This window comes from Alternaria rosae (assembly GCF_020736505.1).
Source record: "Alternaria rosae strain MPI-PUGE-AT-0040 chromosome Unknown BKA58scaffold_7, whole genome shotgun sequence".
Taxonomy (NCBI): Eukaryota; Fungi; Ascomycota; class Dothideomycetes; order Pleosporales; family Pleosporaceae; genus Alternaria; species Alternaria rosae.
Window position 1 is genome coordinate 2061521 of NW_025763576.1, and position 23512 is coordinate 2085032.

General features: G+C 53.9%; 9 protein-coding genes across 9 annotated transcripts; 5 read left to right on the plus strand and 4 right to left on the minus strand.

The window, feature by feature from the left end:
- Window positions 1-1047: 1047 nt before the first annotated feature.
- Window positions 1048-1814, plus strand: BKA58DRAFT_318997 (Fms-interacting protein-domain-containing protein; the record flags this gene model as incomplete). The annotated part of the gene is made up of 2 exons (XM_046167699.1): window positions 1048-1484; window positions 1532-1814. 2 exons carry the CDS (start codon window positions 1048-1050, stop codon window positions 1812-1814), a joined length of 720 nt encoding a protein of 239 aa, XP_046023721.1.
- A 670-nt stretch (window positions 1815-2484) lies between these two features.
- On the plus strand, window positions 2485-7181 carry BKA58DRAFT_471276 (SNF2 family N-terminal domain-containing protein; the record flags this gene model as incomplete). Its single annotated transcript, XM_046175218.1, has 2 exons — window positions 2485-2811; window positions 2860-7181. Coding segments are annotated over exons 1-2 (4602 nt in total), but the record flags the coding sequence as incomplete, so codon positions are not given.
- A 340-nt stretch (window positions 7182-7521) lies between these two features.
- Window positions 7522-9517, minus strand: BKA58DRAFT_217378 (uncharacterized protein). Its single transcript, XM_046166179.1, has one exon. The coding sequence runs from the start codon at window positions 9038-9040 to the stop codon at window positions 7751-7753; it is 1290 nt and encodes a 429-aa protein (XP_046023723.1). The 5' UTR covers window positions 9041-9517; the 3' UTR covers window positions 7522-7750.
- Window position 9518: 1 nt separating this feature from the next.
- Window positions 9519-10679, plus strand: BKA58DRAFT_217372 (Manganese/iron superoxide dismutase). Its single transcript, XM_046166178.1, has 3 exons — window positions 9519-9674; window positions 9723-9891; window positions 9949-10679. Exons 1-3 carry the CDS (start codon window positions 9609-9611, stop codon window positions 10596-10598), a joined length of 885 nt encoding a protein of 294 aa, XP_046023724.1. The 5' UTR covers window positions 9519-9608; the 3' UTR covers window positions 10599-10679.
- Window positions 10680-11690: 1011 nt separating this feature from the next.
- BKA58DRAFT_403885 (uncharacterized protein) lies at window positions 11691-14273 on the plus strand (the record flags this gene model as incomplete). The annotated part of the gene is made up of 4 exons (XM_046171812.1): window positions 11691-11888; window positions 12102-12358; window positions 12388-12432; window positions 12476-14273. The coding sequence occupies 4 exons, from the start codon at window positions 11691-11693 to the stop codon at window positions 14271-14273; spliced, it is 2298 nt and encodes a 765-aa protein (XP_046023725.1).
- Window positions 14274-14678: 405 nt separating this feature from the next.
- Window positions 14679-15911, minus strand: BKA58DRAFT_442065 (uncharacterized protein; the record flags this gene model as incomplete). Its single annotated transcript, XM_046173877.1, has 3 exons — window positions 14679-15443; window positions 15553-15653; window positions 15776-15911. The coding sequence occupies 3 exons, from the start codon at window positions 15909-15911 to the stop codon at window positions 14679-14681; spliced, it is 1002 nt and encodes a 333-aa protein (XP_046023726.1).
- A 1311-nt stretch (window positions 15912-17222) lies between these two features.
- Window positions 17223-19373, minus strand: BKA58DRAFT_442066 (ATP-dependent RNA helicase DED1; the record flags this gene model as incomplete). The annotated part of the gene is made up of 3 exons (XM_046173878.1): window positions 17223-17714; window positions 17766-19113; window positions 19165-19373. The coding sequence occupies 3 exons, from the start codon at window positions 19371-19373 to the stop codon at window positions 17223-17225; spliced, it is 2049 nt and encodes a 682-aa protein (XP_046023727.1).
- Window positions 19374-20136: 763 nt separating this feature from the next.
- BKA58DRAFT_364912 (cyclophilin-like domain-containing protein) lies at window positions 20137-21554 on the minus strand. The gene is made up of 6 exons (XM_046168863.1): window positions 21260-21554; window positions 21113-21207; window positions 20974-21059; window positions 20792-20920; window positions 20557-20742; window positions 20137-20458 (listed from the first exon to the last, which is right to left on the minus strand). The coding sequence occupies exons 1-6, from the start codon at window positions 21368-21370 to the stop codon at window positions 20172-20174; spliced, it is 894 nt and encodes a 297-aa protein (XP_046023728.1). The 5' UTR covers window positions 21371-21554; the 3' UTR covers window positions 20137-20171.
- On the plus strand, window positions 21549-22443 carry BKA58DRAFT_217503 (30S ribosomal protein S13). Its single transcript, XM_046166180.1, has 3 exons — window positions 21549-21618; window positions 21672-21983; window positions 22045-22443. The coding sequence occupies exons 1-3, from the start codon at window positions 21616-21618 to the stop codon at window positions 22105-22107; spliced, it is 378 nt and encodes a 125-aa protein (XP_046023729.1). The 5' UTR covers window positions 21549-21615; the 3' UTR covers window positions 22108-22443.
- The last annotated feature ends 1069 nt before the right edge of the window (window positions 22444-23512 follow it).

Consider the following 23512-nt stretch of genomic DNA (forward strand, 5'->3'; position numbering starts at 1 on the left):
AGACGCCAACTTGGGCGGAATGCATTCACGAAGACTTTTGTCTCTGTCAGAACACGTTCTTTTGTAGAAGGACAAGCGTAGCATGGGGCGGCACGGCTATGCAAGATCGGAGATGAAGTTCTGAGGAAGGGTTGAGCATGACGACAAGAGATGAGTCAGTTGGAATCAGAAGCACGGAGTCCTCCCACTTGGCGAGTATGTATTAAGGTAGCGACCGCGTCGGCACCACAAACCGAATTGCTAAGGCTTGTCATTGTGCAGTGCGCGCAATCGGTTCCTGGTAGTTGGGTGCAGCTCTTGCAGCATCCTCGTGATAATCCACAACTTCCACACATACTCCTTCGCCCGCAGTAGGAAGCAAAAGAGTACGCCTTTGACTCAAACCGCAGTTCGGGCTGGTGATTGAGATTGCACTTTGGTATACGGCATGATTGCGATAGCTTTGATGTAGCCCGCTGGAGGAAATTGTGCATTGCAGAACCCAATACCAGATTCCTTGAGCTGACGAAGGGTGGGCCTAAGTCGTTCAATCAGGGTATGCACGTTTGGACTCCTGGAACTGCTCGATGCTAGTACTTGCATTGAACGGCTGACCGGTGCGCTGAGTACGATCGATCTGATGCGCGATGTGCTCAATGTGAACATCCCCTCACGATGCGTCAGGATGACAGGCGAGGATATATGTGGCGCCCAGTGGGATCGAATGGGCCAGGATCTGGTACGCATCTCATCTCGTCCTACTGCCACTGCTCACTGCTTACCGAGATCGATCAGATGTGGCGTATTCGATACCTCAGATAAGTCATTGGGGACCTGGTGTATTTACCGAAAGTTCAGCCTAATTGTGGCGTCGTAGATAGAAACAGGCGTGATGCTAAGGTGGTAGGAGCTGTACCCAGGTTCAAAGGCTACGCCAAACCAAAGAAACACGAGAGCATGTGATAGTGGTGCCAAGATATGACTAATCGCGTGGCAGCGAAGCTCATCGCGGGTCACTTCGAGCAAGCGCACCAACACCCGCGACCACGCCCTGCAAAGGCTTCCAATATGAGCGGACAGCAGCTTCCAGTCGCGCCGGCTAGTGATGCGATGCCTACGGATCTCTCCACCTTCAACATCGCCGATCTCATCAAGACGCCGCATAACGCGCGTTTGTACAACGAAGTGCAAAACCTCAAGAAGCTCATCAACGAGCTTGTAGACTACCAGCTCGCCCACCCAAAGAACACGAAGCCAGGTTCGCGCGAGGATATTGACAAGGAGAAGAAAGCCACACAAGACATAGAGAAGCGGGAGAAGTACATTCGCGCGCAACTGTCGATTGTCAAGACCTTGTACCGGCAGAGCGTGCTGAAAGTGCGCGAGGAGAAGTCGAAGACTTCCGATGACAGGGCGGTGAACGATGCGCTCATTTTGGGTCTCCACAACCTCAAGTACGAGGAGCAGTCGCTACGATCCGAGATCTCTGCTGCTGAAAATTACGAGTGCGTCTTTGTGCGATAAACTGCGTCCAGCGCTAACTATTGTATAGCCACAAATACATGAAGCTGCCACTCATCCCCCGCGAGCAGTTTCTCGAGCAGTTCCCCGAGCACCAAAATTCGAACGAACACGACCTTATGACCGCGCGCATCGAGCACGAACACCAAGTCCGTCTCAAGCTCGAGGAAGCGCGGCAGGAGAAGCTCAAGCAGAAGCAAAAGCTCATTGCGGAGGTTAAGAAGGGCAAGGACGATCTCACCAAGCTGGATACCATGGTTGAGAAGTTCATCGAGGCTGCAGAACCGATCAAGAAGGTGCTGGCTACGGAGTAAATACTTGCTACTGGATTTTCTTCCTGGACTTGATGCGATGCAGCACTTGAACCATGCTTATACTTGCACTTAGGGATGTCAACATCGTTGAGAAGGACAGATTTGAAGCAAAGGCTCAAACATGGCAGCCTGCAGCCATCCAGACTGGACTTGCAATGCCGTCTACCAGCGCAAATGCGGCGCCGAAGACTGCTCCCTCGTAGTCTACTACCACGCAAGCTCGCAAAGACGGACATGGCCGACCGAGTCACACTACATGGTTAGTTTGTCCAGGGTGCGCTCAGTTCAACTTGAGGGTCATGCACGTCCGCTGGCAGAGTTGCATGTCCTGTCCTGAGGGAGCAACACAGTCGCTGCAACATCGCAGCTACAGTAGCGTGTGTTGGGAAAGGTCAGGGGAACCAAAGTCATTGATGCAAGAACAATGGCAGCTCAAAATTGTTTCACTGGTAACAGAGACGGTACCATTAGCTAGTGCTGATTAGATGGTCAATTTTGGCGCAAAGCCGAGCCTCTATATTTTCTCCTCGCGACTTGTCATATGTAGTGTCTGGGGTAGGATTGAATGGTGGGACTGATGCCTGGTTGTGGGGCTGACCCTGGCCTCCACTTGTCTTGGCGCGTCGGCGATTACGGACATCCGCCCACGCCCGTCTTCGCCTTGTCCCTCATTACACTACAACTTGTCCCTCGCACATGCGCCCACTCTACCGCCATGGTCATTGCTCTAGAGGGTAGTGCTGAGCTCCTCTGCGCATATCCCGTACCTGGGGGCGGCCTCTCGAGATGCGGTTGGCCGCCATCACTGCCGGCGCAAGATGCCTCGGACTGCATGCGTACTGTGCAAGACTGTTTCAAAGCGCCTGCTGCGCATATAGAGGAAGAGCCGTCGCCCAAGCGACGTAAAACTGGCAATGGCAGGGCTATCTCCGTACTTTGGCGGGCGGACGCAGACGCAAAAGATAGTATTGTCTTGGCCAGAGTATCTATTGACTTGGTTAGTGGGCTGGCCAACATCTGTGATGCTGGACTGACCCGTATGCAGAACATGCCCATCCCTTCGCCAGATTTCATGGACACGACAGACGCAGCCACATCGCAAGATTCCATACATCTAGAACTCGAATCGTGCCACAGGGATCGTGCAAACGAGACCCTGCAAATTAGACTCCGAAACGTGGTCGACAGAACGGGAATTGACCTGGCCACCACAACCTCTTCTGCCTTCGCAGACTCGATCTTGCCCCACCTTCGGACCGTCACTACATTTGCTGCTATGCGTCGAGGCAAGAGCACCAGACCCGTGTCTCGGGCAGCTTTCTGTCGCTGTCAGCTGTACGCGCCCGGCGAGGGACGCAGTGCATACAAATTGGTTGTCGAGCTACGGTGGACCTTGGGCATGTCAGTGGTTGAGGATCCCGTCGTCACAGGCCATTATATGGCCGCAGATCTGAGTCTTCTACGCGTCTACATGACTGACGAGATTACAAGAGGCGACAAGAAATGGACTTTGTCTGATTTCTATACCTCGGTTCATGTGCCAGCAGCAGACATGGATATCTCCCCACGCATCAAACAGAGTTTGCTTGAGACCAGGCTTTTGCCTTTCCAAGCGAGGACCGTTGATTGGCTCTTGCGTCGAGAAGGCGTTGCATTCTCATCTTCTGGGCTGCTCGAGCCATTCGTCAACAGTTCGCCACCAGCATCGTTTAGGCAGACGCAAGACGCCCTGGGAACACCGTGCTACGTCAGCTATCTCCGAGGCTCTATTATCACAAATCTAGATGCAGCCAAGGACGACGCTCTGCGGTCACTGCGTGGTGGCATACTCGCCGAAGAGATGGGCTTAGGTAAAACAGTCGAGCTAATCGCACTCATATCCCACCACAAGCGAGACATCCCCGAAGGAAACGTCTACGACGTATACACTGAAGCTGAAGTTAGGCCCTCAGGTGCTACATTGATCATCACCCCACCCTCGATCCTAGAACAGTGGATGAGCGAATTGCACACTCACGCCCCTGACCTCAAAGTCTACCATTACAAGGGTCTCTCACCTCCAACTGCACCAAAGAGTGTCCATACCACATCCACCATTGAGCATCTCCTGCAATACGACGTAGTGCTAACGACATATCATGTGCTTTCGAAAGAGATCCATCACGCTGTACCTCCCCCTGAGCGCAGCTCTCGGCGCCCCAAACGCCACGAGCGTCGCATTAGTCCTCTCGTCGGTATCTCCTGGTGGAGAGTCTGCCTGGACGAAGCGCAAATGGTGGAGCGTGGGGTCAGTCAGGCCGCCCAAGTAGCGCGAATCATTCCGCGGTGTAACGCCTGGGCAGTTTCCGGCACTCCTCTTCGCAAGGACGTCCAGGATCTACGTGGTCTCTTGATCTTCCTCAGGTGCGACACATTTGTAAACCACGAGGCGGTCTGGAATCGCCTCGACAAAGCGTCGTTCAAGGGCATTTTCAGCGAGATTGCCCTACGGCATACCAAGGACAGAGTCCGCGATGACCTTCAGATACCGCCTCAGAAACGCGTTGTCATTACAGTTCCTTTCACAGCTATCGAGGACCAAAACTACAGCGAAATGATGCGTCAAATGTGTGATGCATGTTGGCTCACGTCTGAAGGGCAACCCTTAGAAGAAGGTCGCGACGAGACCCATCCTCAGGTTGTCGAGCGCATGCGGGAGTGGCTGGTCAGGCTGCGCCAAACGTGTCTCCATGCGAACGTGGGCCGAAAGAATCAAAGAGCCTTGGGTGGAAAGAAGGCGGCTTTGCGCACCGTACACGAAGTTCTGGAGGTCATGATTGAGCAAAACGACACCAAATGGAAGTCAGAGGCTCGCGAAATGATCCTATGTCTGATCAAGATGGGTCACATTCATGCTTATTCCGAAGATCCAGTAAACGCACTTGATTACTACTACAAAGCTCGGGAAGAAGCAGAGACATACATCAAGATATGCAGAGACGAGCTACGCGCGGAGCAGCAGAAGCTGGGCCGCGCATCTACAGCCGACCTTCGTGAGGGTGATGAAGAACAAGACGTAGCTGCTGATAAGATGGGCCGTATTCCGATTCTGCGTAAATCGCTACGGTCATTTCTGGAGCTTCAGCATGCCGCTCAGTTCTTCAGTGCCACTTCGTTCCATCAGAGAAAAGAATTGCGGATGCACAACACTGACCCAGGATCGGCTAGGTGGCGCGAGTGGGACGAGTCTGAGACGCTTTACTACGAGGCAGCCAGGGTGATCCGCCATGAACTGCTGGAGGGATCGAAGAGTAAAGCGCAGCAGCAAATGGCCAAAGTCAATTCCAAAACGCCTTTCCACCTGCCTACGATCGCTGACCTCCCAAGTCTGGGGGGTATTGAAGCGCGAAAGATTCTCGACACGATGGACAACATCAGTGATTATTTGAATGAACAAGCTCAGCAGATACACGCTTGGCGCACGAGAGTTGTTGACATTCTTCTTACGCGCTTGGTTGATGACGAAGACGACAAAGAGTTGACAGGAGAAGAATACGATGACTCGCTTAAGGCTCAGGATGAGCTATACGTTTACATCATGGCTCTTCGAACACTTGTCGCTGACCGCAACGCTGCTGTAAACGGTCTGCAGGACACTCTTGTCGAACACGAGCTTAGGGCTGCCGAAAAGCAAGCCTTGAGGAGAGACAACGACGAAGGCGATCGAGGCCACGCACCTCAACTTGTGCTTGAAGTTGTCAGGAGACGACGCGAACTGCAATCGAAACTCCGGGCTGGATCTTTGAGGGGCGTTATCTCTAGTGTTCGCTCCTTGATGACTACTCTGCAATGGGGAGCGAACAATGGTGATGCCCGCGCTTCTTCAGAGTTCAATATCCTTCAAACGCACATCACCACGGTTCAGGCTATAGTCACAGAACAGGCAAAGGCTATAACTGAACTTGAGAAAGAGCAGGAACTGTATCGAGGCACCATGAACCAGCGTCTAGAGTACTATCGGCAGTTTCAGCATATTTCCGATACCGTCGCAAAGTACAAGGAGACGTTAGACAGCAGATTCGACCAGCGCGAGTTCGACAGAACCGACGACTTGCGAGAGAAACGCGAGAACAACGCCAATGGCTTCAAGACAAAGTGCACTTATCTGAAGCATCTCCGGAGTGAAAATTTGAACGAGACGACAGCCGAATGTATCATTTGTAGGGAAGACATTGAGATCGGAGTCTTGACGGCTTGCGGTCATAAGTACTGCAAAGAGTGCATCAATCAATGGTGGCAGGCACATCGGACCTGCCCAACTTGTAAGCAGAAATTAGGCTCGTCCGACTTCAAGGATATTGTCTTCAAACCGACGGAAATCAGAGCGGAAGAAGAGACAAACGCAGCTGCCAGTCGGACGCATGCTTCTACGCCAGGCTCTTCGTCAGCCACGTCCATCTACTCTGACTTATCTGACTCAACGATGAAAGAGATCAAGATGATCGACTTGGAAGGCTCATACGGCACAAAGGTAGATATGATCGCGCGTCACTTGATCTGGATCCGCAACAACGACCCTGGTGCGAAATCCATCATCTTCTCTCAGTTTGGCGACTTCCTCGAAGTGCTCTACGAAGCGCTGAAAAAGTGGAAGATTGGTGCCAGCAGTATCACTGACAAGAACGGCATCCGGGAGTTCAAGCTAGATCCCAGTGTCGAGTGTTTGCTCCTGGATGCAAAAACTGATTCTTCAGGTCTAAGTCTTGTGAACGCTACTTACGTCTTCCTTTGCGAACCGCTCATCAACCCCGCAATCGAACTCCAAGCCATTAACCGCGTCCATCGAATCGGGCAAGAACGACCCACAACGGTTTTTATGTACCTTGTCAGCAACACAGTCGAAGAAGCCATCTACGATATCTCTGTTGCCCGACGCCTCGAGCATATCAGCAACAACACATTGTCCAAAACACCGATGCAGTCTTATCCTACGACTCCCGCTATCAAAGAACAGACGCTGGACGCTGCGAACTCGGCTGAATTCCAAGCTGCGCCCGTCAAACAGCTCCTGCGCAAGAAGGGCGAAGGAGAAGTTGTCAAGGAAGACGACTTGTGGCACTGTCTTTTTGGCAAGCAGCGGAAAGCGGCGAAACCCATGGTGGAGAGGGAGGTTGGCCGTGAACTAAGGGCGCAGGCCGCGGAGGCGAGGATCATGGGATCGGCAGATGCAGGTCCCAGTGGCGCGTCGTCGACTGCACATTGGGACACGTTGGGACAAGGTGCGGTTCAAAACTTACCAATCCTCGCAAACAATACGCTACCTTCTGATCTTACCGAAGCTGCCCAGTCGATTTCATTACCCTACGATTATATAGCACGTCTCATGGGGTAATTATATCAATATTGCAATAGTACGGTACTGGGTAACTGTATCCATATACTCGAGGCGTGCTTGATGAGATCTGCACGAATGAATTTCAAAGAGGTATGTATCGACATGATCACAAAATGCACATTGGCGTGCATGACTCTAATACTCACCGATTGATGTGATCAAAACACAGCTCGTAAGTGTATTGACATGAGTGACAGCACAACGTAAGTGATAACGAGGGTGGGGGTATCTTGCATTAAAGGCAGTATGACAGACATTCCACATCGAAGCATGGTTGAAGAATGCAATGTTGATATTCATATCTGATCAGTAAGAGAAATAGCTCGTAGAGAGCGACGAAAGGCCAGCCTGTGTGGTATCATGCTAAAAAGAGGCACAAACGCCAGAACCAAATGCAAACGCACATGCAATGAGTATGCCAGCCCAGTGTAAAGAAGGTCCAAAACGCCAGCGCTAACAAAGAGAGGGAAATAATAGCAAAGAGGGAAGAACATATGTACGAAGAGAAGAGAAAAAGCATCACACGAGTGGACCGACAAACCGAAAGGAGGTGCTGCAGCGCCTATACTCTGGGCGTCCTCCACTCCCTCACCTCCTGCCGCCCACCTTCGTCAAACCCCGCCCGCTCCATGAGCTTCGTGAACGTGGTGTTCGCCGAGTCCGCCGTGAAGCGATTGTCGCGCCGCATACCAGGTGCCTGTGGGGGAGCCAGGAAACTCGGTGCTGGCATCAGGACATCAATGGTCTCTGAACTGCCGCTGCGCGCCACATTCGGACGCTGTTGCCCTTGCTGTGTGTTGAATGTCTGCGTGCTGGTACGAAGGGAACTCGAGCGCCGACTAGCAGAATGAATGCGTTTGGGTTTCGGAGGCGGGGTCTGGTACGGATCTGTGTAGTTCCCTGCGCGCACGGGAGGAGGGTGGAGAGGTGCAGGGTTCGATGGAAGACCGCCCGTGAAGCCAAAATTCAGTTTGGGGGTGCGGTCCCACATGCTTTTTATTCTGGGGGTGAAGCCGTGGACGGGCGGGTTGACATTTGTTTTCTTCATGCCTTGGACGATTCGGTCGGTGGAGTTGGGGCTCGAATGCGCGGAGTGGCTGCCCCGGCGCATGAAGTCGGTCCGGGCGGCGTGCTGGGGGTCGTAGATTGGGTCGCTGATTTGACGTGCTACATGGCCGAAGTCGCCGGAGTAGCGCTCTTTGGATTGTGACTCGCGCCTTTTCTTGATGATCCAGATCAGGGCGAGGGTGCTGAGGGCGCCGATGACTATGCCGGGGAAGAAGCCAGCTGCGAAGGACCGGCCATCGAAGCCCTGCTTTGTTTGGAGTGGTGCGGTGGCTGAGCAGTCGGAGGTTTGGGAGGCGGACGCTGGGCTGGTGGAGGAGGGTGTTGGGTTTGCGGTTGAAGTTGGAGACGGGGATGACGATGGTGAGGTATCCTTTGCACACATAGTGCCCTGGCATGTGTAGCCCAACGAACAGCACTTGTCGCCGCATTTGGGCAGGTCAATGCCGTCGGTCTCTGAGAGATGCATCTGGTTGTCTGGATGGAGCGTAGCGTTCAGCTGCGTGGTGTCGCAGGTGGTAGGCTGGATGTAGGCGCAGTCCGAACCGGATGGACAGCAGATGACTGATTGTACGTCTCCACCGTTGAGAGACATGCAGGTTGAGTCTTTGGGGCAGCAAAAAGAGGAAGGGAAGTCGGATCCGCACTGTTGGAGGTCTGCGTTCCCTCCACATGTTTCTGCTTGGCGGAGGAAGAGACTGGACGCGTGTGTCGTTGTGATGAGGGATAGGAAAAGGCACGCGAGGGACATCCTCGAGAGCCTGGGAGAGGGCGTGACTGGAGCCATGGTGGTGAAAATGGAAGTTGTGGCGGTATTACGTTCAAGAGGTCGGGCCTGCGAACCTCAAGTGACTCGGAATGAAACAAAGCAATGAGAGAGCGATACGGAAGCAGAGTACGAAACAATGGAACAGACAAAGACACGCCCTACCTTGGGTATATCTACCTGCAAGAACTAGACTCGAGGAGCCGCAAGTGACGTTCCTCACGGCGGGATGGGAACAGTCGGGCTCTATCGTGTCCACCCATCGTCGCCTATGTTCTGAGAATAGAGCCAGCCGAGGCGCCGAGTGGACAATAGGCATTGCATGGCGGGCGGAGGGTCTGGCTAGCAGCGTCTGGTGGCAGGTGACTGCGGTGTCTGTGTGGCTCTGCGTGGACGAGCAGGCGAGTGGATGAAACGAGTGACGCGGGCGCTTGGAGCCCGGCGGGTTTTGCACACGCGGGCGCAGAGGGCGAGGGCGCGTCGTGATTGGGCGGGGGGTTAGCGCGACGATGCAGAGGCCGGAAAAAGATGAGCTGCGAGCAACGGGCTGCCGACGACAGTTCGCCCGCCGCCCGCAACGACAGCACACATGATGATTACACGGTGTCTGGCCCGCCGGCCGGGAGCCATACGATGTGCGGCCGGGGCCTGGAGGGTATGTTGTGGCTGCGACGGTGCGGCGTGCCTGACTGACGCTGGATAGAGAATGCCCTCGCCCGCCGCCCGCAGCCTCTACACGGTGCCCCCGCTGGACAACCACGCCCAGCTGGAGCAGAACGGCATACCGGGCGTGCTCTCGCCCACGGGCTTCCGCACCGCCTACACCGAGTACCAGGGGCACATCATCGACGAGCTGAATGCATCCACCGCCGGTACGACATGGCCTCGTCGAGTCCAGCGCGGTGCCACAGACTAACATCGCTTTGCAGGTACGCCGTGGGAGAACCAGGAGGCCAAAGCCCTCGTCGTCGACTTCGCCCGTGACCCGACCAAGGCGTACGCCTTCAACATCGCCAGCATGGCCTTCAACAACCACTTCTTCTTCCGCGGCCTCAACACCAACCCCGACGTGCACGCGCAGCCGTCCAAAGACCTCCACGCCCACATCAACAAGCACTTCACTTCGCTCGAGACCCTGCGCGACACCTTCCTCGCCACCGCAGAGTCCATGTTCGGCCCCGGCTTTGTCTGGCTCGTGCAAACCAACGACAACAGCGTGGGCGGCACTCTGCGCATCCTCCCCACCTATCTTGCCGGATCGCCCCTGTCGGGCGCCCACTACAGGCGGCAATCCCACGACCTCAACACACACAATGCCGACTCGTACCAGAACATGAACAAGGTGGGGTCCTTCGGCGTTGCCGCGCAGCAGGATCAGAAGCCCAAGAAGCCGTTGGGCGGCGTCGATGTAGTGCCGCTGCTGTGCGTAAACACGTGGGAGCATGTCTGGCTGCAGGATTACGGTGTCCGCGGGAAGAGGGCCTTCCTCGAGCAGTGGTGGGACAGGATTGACTGGGACTTTGTGGGCCAGAACACAACGCTGAAGAGCAAGAGCCCTCGATCATTCATGGGCGCCTGAATTCATTAGGGCTGTACACTGCATGTAGACATATATGTACAAGACATTCTGAAACTACGTCAAGGCATCTTTGCATGCATGGCGCCGGACGTCGACTCGGGCATCTAGCAGCACGCAACAACGTGCGACAACTACTTGTCGCCCACTTTGCCTGTGAAGAACATGTGTCTGTACTTGCTTGGCGAACCCATCTCACTTTGCATCCCTCTCACTGACTATCATTGTTCAAACGCCCTCAGGCATCGCTGCAGCTGCATGGTATTCCGAACGCTGTCCAGGCCTCGTCTTCTCTCATTGCAGGCCATACTGGATACGGCGCGACATGTACTGGCCTGCAGCACACCACCGCCAGTGGCCCAACCCGGCTCTGATCAACCACCACGTCCTCAAATCTTCACCGGATGTTTCTTCTCACACCACCAGATGCCGGCCTCTCAAGGCAGATTCAAAGTACACTTTCACGATGCGCTTGTCCGCTCTTCTCAGCCTGAGCCTTGGAACTCATCAGGTGGCCAACTCGCGCCCGTACAGCCGGCGTCATCCTGTGCCACACCATTGGCGCGCCTCTAGTCAACTGTTGACGCGCAACACCTGAAGACGTCCGCGGGTACTTCGCACTAGGGATGTGGACAGGTATACCGACAGCAAAGGCTGCAAACACGTAGTCGAGTTCCAGTTGAGGGCCAAATCCTTCGAGGCCTCCTGCGCGCGGGCAACTAGGAACATTTATTGGAAACACTGACGAGAGCGCACCGCCTCCGCCTTGCATGCTTACAATGCACTGATTTTCGCCCAGCCCTGCGGCAACTTCTGCATAAGTTCAACATTTCGCGTGCTCGCCTGCCTTCAGCCGTGAGCCTTGGCCAATCACCACGCCGTGATCTTCGCCGGATTTAGTCGTCGGTCAACCAGCGCCCTGCATTAATTCCTACACTATGACCTCACACGACTCTAGGGTTAGCTAGTCGGTAACACATATCGAAGGATTTCGACTCTCTTCGGTGCGGTTGCCTTTTCCCCAAGACTCCGTTTCTCCACACTGCTCCTTTCGTCCCTTTTTCTCAGTCTGGTATTGTGTTTCCTAGCGGGAGGATGGCAGTGCTTGCGGATATATTACCGGTGGTTTCGAGGAGCTCAGCTCTCGCGCTGAAGCTATACGGCGTTGCCGTGGAGTCGCCCGAGGCCGCGAAAGACCTAGTTGCCGTTGCAAACAAAATAAATGGTTTCGCTGCAATACTCAAGCAGCTAGGGACAATCATCAAAGAGGACGATCGCTTGCCGTCACCCGAGGTACGTAAAGATGCGCGAGTCGAGCTGCAATTACGGGAAAGCATGGCCTATTCCAAGATCGGAGTGTTGTACTGGCATCACCCCATGAAGATTTTGGGAATATCACCTTTCTGCTCTGTCCGACCAAGGGACTTGAAGACATTAGACAAGGAGGAGCGAATGTTTATACTTCGCTAAATGAGGTCGTAGAAGCCCTCGCTGACATTCATCTAGGCCATCGACACCCTGGACGATGCCATCGATCAGGCTCAGAACTTGCTTACCAGCGTCGAAATGACTACCTCGATCGAGAACGACAAGTACCATGACCGAAGAGACGGTGTTCGCTCTACTCAACACAGCCATCCCCGTTTAGATCATTCGACCAAGGCAAGCTTAGACTATTTCACAGCTCACCTGGAAGCCTTGAGTATGACGCTCTCTGTTCTGCTGCAAACGTTGTATGCAGCACAGACTATAATGTGGTCAAAGTAAGTGTCATATCCTTACACTGCACTAGGTCTCCGACCCAGTCGCATCCGCATGGCTCTATCTTCCACTTCAGGTACATCGTGGCTTGGAGTAGTATGCTACTGACAGTCTTCCAGGTTACGTCCCACAGTATCTCCACAACAAGCTGCTAAACTTGTTGATAACGAAAAGATTCAACTAGAGGCACTCATTGTTCAACAACAACTGTCCATCTTATCAGCTTCAAACTTCTATGAACAATCGCCACGATGTGATGCGCGCTTATTGATGGAGGCAGACAGTTCCCAGAGCTTGGTTGTCACAGAGCATGGCGAAAGCCCTAGGCCGACCAGCCTTCGGTCTTATCAGGATGAGGACCTGAGAAGCCTCGACACGTCGGTATACACCGAAGCGAATGGCCTACCTGCGGTTTTCAGTATATCAGCTTCGCGCGCCGAGCACTTGCTACAACAATGGACGAGTCTGCCTCTGTTTGAGCGCCGCTTACGAGACGAAGAACGCGAACTGCAAAGGCAGAGACAAGAATATCAACAAGCTACTGTAGAGTCAGATAGCGAAGAAGAGCAGAGCCGCACATCGAAGCTTTCGGGAGATGGCGCTCGGCGAACACAAAGGTCGGGCAGCATACAGCCGCTGTTCACTGAGACCAGCAGCATGTCCAGTCCACGACAGGAGAAGCATTACGGTCCGCCTGCACCGCCAACACCTATAGCTACGCCTCGTACATCACGGACGAGCATGCCTGCTACAAATGAACAGCAAACAGCTGCTTCACCCCGATCTAGTCTAGGGAGTCTCCCCATCGAGGCTGCCGCCGCGGTAGAAGCGAAAGAGGAAGACAGTGAAGTCGATCTAGAGATACCTTGGAAGTTGTGTACGCGCAAATACTACTGGCGCTTTGTCGATGCCAAGCAGGTCAGCTCGAACACTGATCAAGCGTATTCACTTGCCTACTTGGAACGTAGCAGTTGGACCGAAATCATGGCTAGTTGGGTGTGCAAAGAAGCAATCAGAGAGGCTGGTTTCAGGTTTACACAATATCAAAAGGAGCGGAAAGATCATAGGAGAACGAGAGGGGAGACATGCTTCTGCATCGAACGCCCCTTGCAGTTTGACCAAGTCAAACGTCTTGTCGAACGTACAGTTGACATCTACCGGAAAGCAGCACCACAGACTCCACCTCAACAACTACAAGCCAGGAGATCATCTTTCCATCGTGCCCCACCGCCACCTACTGCTCTAAAAGGAAGCGCATTCGACCGCGACCGGACACCAGTGCCCCGAAACACACATGCCCCGCTTGATCGCACGAACACAATGCACTACGCACCGCCGCCTGGGCCACCCCCACTAGACCGATCACTCTCGATGCCTGGACCGGGACTCATCCCATCGCCACCCCAACAAAAGACCAACACCCGCACTCCAAATCTCCAGATACCGGTACCCAGTCAATACGCCCCTCAGCAACCACCACCCCCTCACTCTCCACGAATCCCACAGTACCCACCTCAAGCCAACGGATACCCATCTCAGCCGATGAACACACCAACAGCACCACCATACTACCCACCGCCGCCAAAGACCCCTTTTGCAAACGCACCCATGCCCCCACATGCACAAACCCAAACCCAGAATTACCCTGTACAAGCCTCGCCTCTCCGCCAATCCTACATGAACTCCAGTTTCGCTGGCAACCGACGATACGACGACGACTTTACCACATCCGAGTCTGAGCTCGAACGCCCGAGACGGCGCAGATCCAAATCGAGGAGTAGGACGTATGAGAAGGAGCGGGAGAGGGAGAGGGACAAGTATGGTAAGAAGAGTCATACAGGGAGGAAGGCCGCGGCGGGCGCATTACTGGGTGTCGGTGGGTTGACCGCATTGTTGGATGGTTTGAGCGGACTGTAGGATGTACGAATTATATAATTCAGTGTTGCTATCACTTTGGGGTTTTGAGTACAAGGTACCCAACGGATTAGTTGCTTGTATGATGACTTACGAAAGCATAATGACGAAACGTTCTATTTTGCACCTTCTCTACCGTCTTCGACCTTTCGAAACGAGATGACGAGATCCTCAAAACAAGCATTAGTCAGAGCACCAGTCTGGGAATACCGGCGATGCATCGAAATCAGAAAGGCGTTAACTAGGACGATTAAAGGAATGACTACGTAGGGACAGAATGAGAATACGCGATACCATCCGCCTCTTCCGACCACCCGTTCAACACCCCATCACATCATCCCTCTTGCCAAGCTCCTCAAGCGTAGTCTACTCTAGCGAAACCATCGTTCGCACAGAGCATACCCATTATTATTCTGCCATTACCGCTTCATCGTTGTTACAGGTGTGCTCGCTAGCCAAGTCCGGATCCGAATCATTCCCGGACTTGTCCAGGTAACTGGGTATCTCAAGTTGAGCCATTCGCGCAGGATCCGTACGTGTGATGCGCTGTGGAGTTGCAGGCCATCCTCTCATAGTTTGATCTGAGATGGACTCGTCGGATGCGATGGTGTGCTCCGTGACCTCGTCGCTCGTTTCGGAATGGGAACTGTGTTCGCTGAAAGCATCAACTGGCACACGCGGTTCGAGACGTGTGCGTTGATCGGTAGCTCCGTCGACTTGTAGTTGTGCTTCAGTGGCTCCCTCTGAATCATTTTCTCCCTCTTCAAAGCCAACCACTGTCTCGCCAGCAGGCTCAGAAACCGCCTCACGTTCCCCAACTGTGGTTGTTCCACTTTCCTCCTGCCCAGTCACCCATCCTCCAACAACCCTAGGCATAACCATCACCTCCCTCAACCCCCCACTTGGTTGCTGCACAACAACACCCTCAGCACCCGCGCCGTCACCACCCCAAAACCCCGTTGTACGCCCTTCAATCAACAGCTTCGATTCCTTCTCGTTCTGGATCAGCGAGCAGCAAGTGCAAAACCATGTCTTGAGTATGTCGACAACACAAGTGCCGCCGAGGTCGCCTAGTTTGCGGATCCGATAGGTTTGCCATGCGAAGGGGACGCAGACGAGGAAGCCGTGCGCGAGCGGGGTGCAGCAGAGGAATGAGTAGCCGTAGGCTATGCACTATTCCCGGTAGTGTTAGTCAGGATTTTGAGAAGGAAGATCGCGGTGGGATAGTGTGGGACGCGAATCGAAGCTGGGTGAAACAATGACTGGGAAAGAAGTGACGTACTGGTACGTTGACAATCTCATAGCCACTCATATCGCCCTTGTAGTGGAGACGATGCCACGTCTTTCCGCAAGTGACGCAAGGACAGAAGAACGTGACGATACCTACGCTGCTTGTTAGTTCATCGTTTTATTATACCTGTTCTCACACCAACGTATGTGGAAAGACTTACATAAGGGCAGCGGATTCAAGCAATCCTAAAGACTTGTGTTCCACGACTTGGTACGTCGCAGATCTGCTTCGAGTTCTTCTCTCGCTAACGCAGTCCAGTCTGATATCTGGGAGCCGCACCATCGTCCCCATCTTGAGATGGTGTCGCGGGTCTTTTGGAGGGACGGGTGTCCTGCGAGGCGGTCTGGCATTGTGATACGATGGGCCGACTTTCTGACAGCGAGTTGATCTCAGCTACGGTGTTTAGGATGAGAGAAAAGTATGTATTCGATGCCGAGTATGCTGATGCTATGTGGAAGGGTGGGCGAAGAACAGAGTGGGTGGTATGGCGCGGTTGATGTCTGGGAAGGCAAGAGAAGTAGATGCGCGAGCGACTGATATTGACCTCACCTCGCCTGGTAAGGACGATAGAGCCAGGAGTCAGATGGAGGCGGTGGCGACTGAGAAAGAGTCTCCATCAATTAGTGAAGTCTCAATGATTCATGTTTACCACATTGGCAATGTGTAGCGGGACATGCACAGCAGTTCTAGTTAAGATGAAGAAGTGATGTAATGCTCTGGAGACAGCCACGCCAAGTTGAAGGACGGCAAGATGCCACGTAGTTTCACGTTATGATGTATATGAAGCAACTGGGGAGAAAGGTCTGCAAGTATCAAATCGCATGCATTGTATAGGCCACGCATATTGGCAGCCCATACTAGTCTATGTAACTAATCATTGGCTCGAAACTTTACTTTTATCAGATTCCTTCCACCCAAGTCACGGGGTCAGGTCCGCATATGCGCATGCAAACCAAAACGAGCATTTAAATCCCACCGCCGAGCTGGCCTTGGGAAGACAGCCACCATGATGGTTACCACAAAGAACCGGGGGTATCTTCCTTCGTAAAAAGGTTGGGTCGTGGCTAGACCTTCATGAACGCCATCTATGCAGAAACTTTTCCGTCGTCCAAAACAGGGTCATGCTGCTACTCTCCGCGTGTGGAGAGACCGAGAGACGCAAGGACGACGAGAAAGACGTTGTCGTCGAGGGGTATGACCGGGAAAAAAGGAACCGCTTTTGTCGTAAGATAAGGAAATGCTCAGAGAGGTCATCCGCGTGTGGAAGACTCGGAAAGCGAGAATCTATAGCTCCCCAAGCAGCATGCTTGCAGAAGAGCGAAGTCGTGAAATGTTCGTAATGCATGCCTTTCCGAGAAAGACGAGGGTCCTGCCATCTATGTTCGAGCTCGACAAGAGTGCGTCGAAGGGTATCGTATGCGAGAAGAGCTCGAAAACAGGCAGATCCGCAAAAAAACAGTCGCTGTCTATATGCTGATTGGGGTATGAGATTCCAGATTTCCGCATCGATCCGCGGTAACCGGGAAAGATTCGCAGAAAACATTCGCAAGTGAAGGAAATCGAAAGCAAGCCATCGGTAGCAGCGACACGACGGCCCAGGGTATCGTAGAGAAGAAAATGTGTCCCGGGCTGGCTATATCGTGAAGCGGTGCGTCGCACGTTTACCACCAAGAGTTGCCGCCAGGGCCAGATGGGTTGCCGTAGCCTCCACCAAAGCCACCGCCGCCGCCGCCGCCGCCGCCGCCGTAGCCGCCGGGAGCTGGAGGAGCGTAGCCACCGCCTGGAGCACCGCCGAAGCCACCTCCGTAGCCACCTTGAGGAGCACCTCCCCACTGGCCACCGCCACTACCACCGAAACCACCACCGCCCATACGACGAACGTCACGGGTAGCAGCGTTGCCACGGCCACGGCCGCCGCCACGTCCCCCACGACCTCCACCGAAGCCGGAGCCCTCACGAGCAATGGACTCGAGGAAGCTGGGGACCTCTTGGTTGGCCTCCTTCAACAGGTCAAGGAGATCGCGTACGACTCCGCGATTGCCGCGGTTGAAGAAAGCAGTGGCAATACCAGTGTTTCCAGCTCGTCCGGTACGACCGATTCGATGAACATAATCGTCAATGTCGGTGGGCAGGTCATAGTTGACTACGTGAGTCTAGAAAAATGTCAGTGAATGTCAGGAAGTGAGGAGTAGGGTAATACGTACGACATTCGGAATGTCCAGTCCTCGAGCCGCGACAGCAGTGGCGACAAGAATTGGGCAACGTCCAGTTCGGAACATCTCCAGAGCCTTCTCACGCTCGCGCTGAGTGCGGTCGCCGTGAATGGAGGTGGCGGGGAAGCCCTGGTTGATGAGGAAGTCGGACAGCGAGTCGGCCATACGCTTCGTCTCAACGAAGATCAAGGTGAGACCAGCACCGTGTGTGTGAAGAATATCAAGGAGAACAGAGCGCTTGTCGCCGTCCTCGACGTACTCAATCTTCTGGGTGATGTTCTCAGAAGTGGAACCGACACGACCGACCGAAAGGAAAATGTAGTCCTTCAAGAAGTCGCGGGCGAGCATCTGGATATCGCGGGGGAAGGTGGCCGAAAACATGAGTGTCTGGCGGGCAGCGGTAGGAGGCATGTCCTCACCCTCAACGATACGGCGAATCTGAGGCTCGAAACCCATGTCCAACATGCGGTCAGCCTCGTCGAGAACGAGGTACTTGATGCTAGCGAGGGAGATACGGCCACGCTCGATCAAGTCGACGAGACGACCGGGAGTAGCAACGAGAAGATCGCAGCCGCGCTCAATCTGGCGAAGCTGAGAGCCAATGTCGGCACCACCGTAGACGACGCAAGGGCGGACCCAGGAGCGGTATGCGAACTTGCGGGCTTCGTCGAAGATCTGGGAGACCAACTCACGGGTAGGAGCAAGGACGAGCGAGGTGGGGTAAGCCTTGCGTTGACGTCCGTATCCACCCTGAGCCTGTGCGGGAGGAGGAGAGGGGCCGTTCTGGAAGGCCTGGGCGAGAATGGGGAAGAGGAAACCACCAGTCTTTCCGGAACCAGTCTGGGCACAAGCCATGAGATCACGGCCACCCATGACGATGGGGATGGAGTACTTCTGTACAGGAGTGGGGACCTTGTATCCGGAGAGCTCGATGTTGCTCAGCAGGTGGTCATCGAGAGGCGGGTTTGTGAAACGTGTGACGGGTTCGGGGACACCCTGACCAGAGGCCTCGACGGGGATGTCATCGTACTTTTCGAAGTTGATACCGGTCTGTTGCTTGGAAGGGTCGTTGGGCACGCCGAAGAGATCGCGCTCGAGGCGCTGGTTGGGCGGGCCGGGAACGTGCTTGCCGTCCTTCCAGGCACCGTCGCCAGATCCGCGAGCGCCTCCAGAGCCACCACCGCCGGGCTTGCCGTAGGCGTTGGGGTCGAAGTTGCCGCGAGGGGCACCGCCCCATCCACCGCCTGGCGGACCGTCGCGACCGCGGGGAGTGAAGTTGGGTGCGTTGGCCCAGCCACCGGCACCGCCGCCGCCGTTCATCTGAGGGGGAGGACCCTGACTGTCACCAGTTAGCATACCTTCCTGTTTTGCGTCCTGGGTGTTGACTGACCCTCCGGGGCCCCACGCGCTGCCACCGAGACCGCCGCCGTTCATCATCGGGGGCGGGCCGTCCATGGGTGCAGGGCCTCCGGGACCGCCCTGGGGACGACCGCGAAGGTGAGGGGGGATGTAGGCAGAACGCTCGCCGTTGAAGCCGTTCTGGGGGTTGTGCTGGGAGTCGTTGATGTTGAGACGACCCATGTCGAGTTGTTCAGCCATGATGGGCGTGGTGGATTCGAGTTGGTTGAGGGGGTGTTTGGGGGTGTAATGTGCAGGGCGCAAATTACAGATGTACTGACTTCGGCTGGCTCGGCGGTGAGCGACAGACGAAAAGTAGCAGGTCTAAGTGACGAAACTCGTAACTCGCAGGCGGGTGCCTGAGACTCGTTCTGTCAGGAAAGAAGGGAACGCCTCTGTCCTGGAAAACGAGAAGTAAAGAAGTGAAGACCAAAAGAAAGGACTTCACAGGAAAAGAGCTTGTAAGGTTGTGCAATACACACAGAGTAGTTTTGGAGGGTGGGTGGTTAGGGAAGAGGGAGACGGCCGCAGGTAAGTTAAAAAAGCGTGTCGGAGAACCCTTCCCGCACTAGACCCTGTTGGCGCTAGCGCTCCCTCTCAGAGTTCTCAGGCTGTGGCGAGTGGGGAGCGGTGAACGTCACAGATGGAGGCTGTCGTGTGCTGCAGCAGGCTTGCTTTTCATGCGACATGCACTGTGACATGTCCGCAGTTGAACATAGTGGCGGCCTTTCTAGGTCCTTGAGCAGGTTCCAGCCCATCTTGTGCGACTGTGCCATGGCTTCAGATAACCCAACATTTGTCTTCTTTGCTTTTACCAGCAGGTATGTGCCCCTGGACGTGCCCTGGCCGTTATATATCGTCATCGGCGGGTAATGCAGGGACTGCAAGGACATCTTATCCCCTTTACCCTAGCTAGCGTCTTGACATACTCGAGAGCGATGTTCACCATGTATCAGATCAATGCTCTACTAAATGAACGTTTCTGCATTTCGTCGTAATCTAGGCCATGCTCTTCTCCTTGAGCCCACCCATAATGTTGCTTTGCCCTCCATTTCGCGATTTCAAGAAGAGCACGCAAATCGCGACGACAGCGCCGATAAAGAAAAGCTTCTGACCGACCGACAAACCATCAGCAGAACCGGTAGCAGCAGCCAGTCCAGGAATTTTGCCCTTGGTGGAAGAGGCCTGGGATACCTCAGCAATGTTGACGATATCGTCGTTAGACGGAGTCGCTGTGATATCGAGTTCGTCGCCAGGAATGGCTGGTTCAGCAAGGCCGTATAAATCTTGAAGAAAAAGGTACAACTATCAGCAGCTCTCCAACCTGAGGGGTCGACTCAATAGCAAAGAATGCGTACTGATGTCTAGAGTTCCGCGTGAATACCTTCCTCTGGCACCTCGAGCTCTCCGCTCTTGGCGATCTTGACAGTCTGGACCGGCTTGTCTCCAGCACCCTTCTTCACGTTCTCGATCTTCTCCACGACCTCGTAGCCCTCGAGGACCTCTCCAAACACGACGTGGCGGCCATCGAGCCAGCTGGTGATGACGGTGGTGATGAAGAATTGAGAGCCTAGGATAGTCAGTGCATGTTGCATGGAGTGAAAGCGAAGGGTACTCACCGTTGGTATCTTTACCAGCGTTGGCCATGCTGAGGAGACCCTTGCGGGTGTGCTTGAGCTTGAAGTTCTCATCGGGGAACTTCTCTCCATATATGCTCTTACCACCTGTACCGTCGCCTTTGGTAAAGTCTAGCCGTTGATCAGCATTGTGGATTCTCGGCCCGGGCATGAGTTGGACTTACCACCACCCTGGATCATGAAGTTGTTGATAACGCGATGGAAAGTGGAGCCTTCGTAACCGAATCCCTTCTCGCCAGTAGCGAGAGCGCTGTAGTCTATGTTAGACCCCAGAGTCATGCGTAGACTTGTGTCCTTTCGTACCGGAAGTTCTCAGCGGTCTTGGGAACGGTCTTGCCGTAAAGGCCGATAGTGATGCGGCCTAGCTCTTCATCGCCGTGGGTGACGTCGAAGTAGACCTGTATCTAGTCAGCAGGTCTGTCCATGCATCCGGTTGCGAGCTATGCACACCTTATGAGTGATCTTTGGACCCTTTGCAGCCTCGGTGCTCTGAGCAAAGAAGACGAAAGTGATCGAGAGGATCAAGAGGAGCGAAATGACAGCTCTCTGGATGGTAGCCATAGTGCCTGATTGTGTTGGGAAACAATCGAAGGAGGTCGCAAGGTTAAGTAGTTTGGAAAGCCCCCTGCGGAATGCAATGGTGGAGGAGGTGTTGAAACGTTGCGTTTTACCTAGGTAGAGCGATTGCCCGCACTGTCGCACTAGCGCCAGTTGGGTCTAGCGGGAAACGGAAGTCTGGAGTTCGAGATCAGACAAGACAATTGACACTCCAACACGCGAACTCGCCGTCGGAACGCTGATCCGCCATGGTACGCTATGAAACCGCCCAGTTCCCCTTGTGCGTGTCTTACTGACGGCTTAGGTGTTCATCAACGGCTTCAGCTTCACGGAAGCGACGCTCGTAAAGCGATCCCTCGAATCTTTCTTTGGCATCGGGCCCTCGGTCTCGCAGCGCATTATGGCGAAATTCTACATCCACCCGTGGGCGAAAGTCGGCAGCTTAAAAAACGCCACGGTCATGGATCTGACAGCGGAACTGGCGAACATGAAGATTGAGAACGATTTACGGCGGCAAGTGCAGGACGACATCCGGAGATTGAGGGATATGGGCACATATCGTGGAAGGAGACATGCTATGGGCTTGCCTGTGAGGGGCCAGAAGACAAGGACACAGGTATGTTTGGTCCTGGGAGAGTGGCTACGGTCTTCGTGGGTCAATGGGCTAACAATCGCAGATTGCTACTGCGCGACGGCTGAACAAGATGGAACGAGGCGGTAGTGGAAGAGTGGGACTTTAAGGTGTATGGAAGCCTGTACAAGTGTATAATACTGTATGGTGCGCGGGCACAGACTCGTGTCTACAATACGCAATTAGAAGGGAAACATAGATTAACGACACAACTTTATCGAGTATATCGGGGGCTTTTTCTTAGTATCTCCATTGGAAATGAGCCTATGCTTCGACAGTGTTACTACTACGGAGTCCAGCAACGCGGGGCCTTGTCTCATTGTCTCTGCGTCGAAAACACGATCTGTGATTCAGAGACAGCGTAGTTGTGCAGACCTGTTCCCGGTCTCGATCTCTTATTCGCAGATGAAGTCCATCAGTGCAAGTAACTTGCAAGTTGGCTAGTCGAACTGGTGGCTACCCCAGCACAGGATACGAAGCTGTCAAGATCGGTGTGGAGGATGTCAAGATTGATAGATTAATCACATCGAAGATTTTGTAGGACAGATTGGCAGCTGCTTTATGACACCCAGGTATCTTGGAGGTATAGGAGTTAACAACCTGAATATTGAAGAAAATGTCTGTTTTGGAGTCCTGTCATCCTGACATGGTTGGCAGTCATCTTGATCGAAAGCTGTAGGGAATGTGAGAATGGTCACAAATTCGATGGACAGTGTGCCCACTCAATACACTGTTTCGTGATGCTGGTTGACGACCGTTTACTGTTTTGAACAGTATGTCATGAAGCAAGTGGTTTGCAAACGCCGAGGCAATAATGAAGAGAATATCCTCTATGATAGCTATGTTCGAAGTTTGTTCCAGCGTCCACATCCTTCCCTGCTCAGAGATTGGCGTTGGCTTTGCGTTCGCGCAGTACGCGTTGCCTCCTGTAAGATTAGCCTCGAACGCTACACCAGGCGTTTTGTTTTGCTAGGACAGGCAGAACCCGGCCATGTTCTCACTATACCTGCGTGCATCGCTTTCCTCGTAATTTCCAGAGCAACACACACCTGTGGATATACCCAGGTTTAGCGAATGGGAACTGGAACTTCTAGAGGACGTGATGGTAGGCGTTTGTTCATTGAGCAAGGGTTCACCATACTAGGTTTACCCACGCAATAGCTGTCCCATGGCGCAAACCACCACAAGATTCCGATGAGGCGTTATTGGCCTCCCTCTTGGCGCCACTTCACTCTCCGATCTATCCTTCCTCCATGTTTGATGGCGGGAACTGTAGGCCTATGCGGCGATTAGCGGTCGAACGGGAGCTTGCGTTCCGGACGGAAGCTCTCACAGGCATGCGCATGCTTTGATGAGAGACTACCTTTTGCAAGCGAGGATAGCTTTCCTTTCACCGCAAGCCCCGCATGTTACCAGAGATGTAATGTCCGCGTTCCTGTTGGTGCAGTCTTGTCAACTTAGACGTTGGTGATTTGTCCTGCTCAACGCAGTAAAGCCCGTATTTGCAATCACGA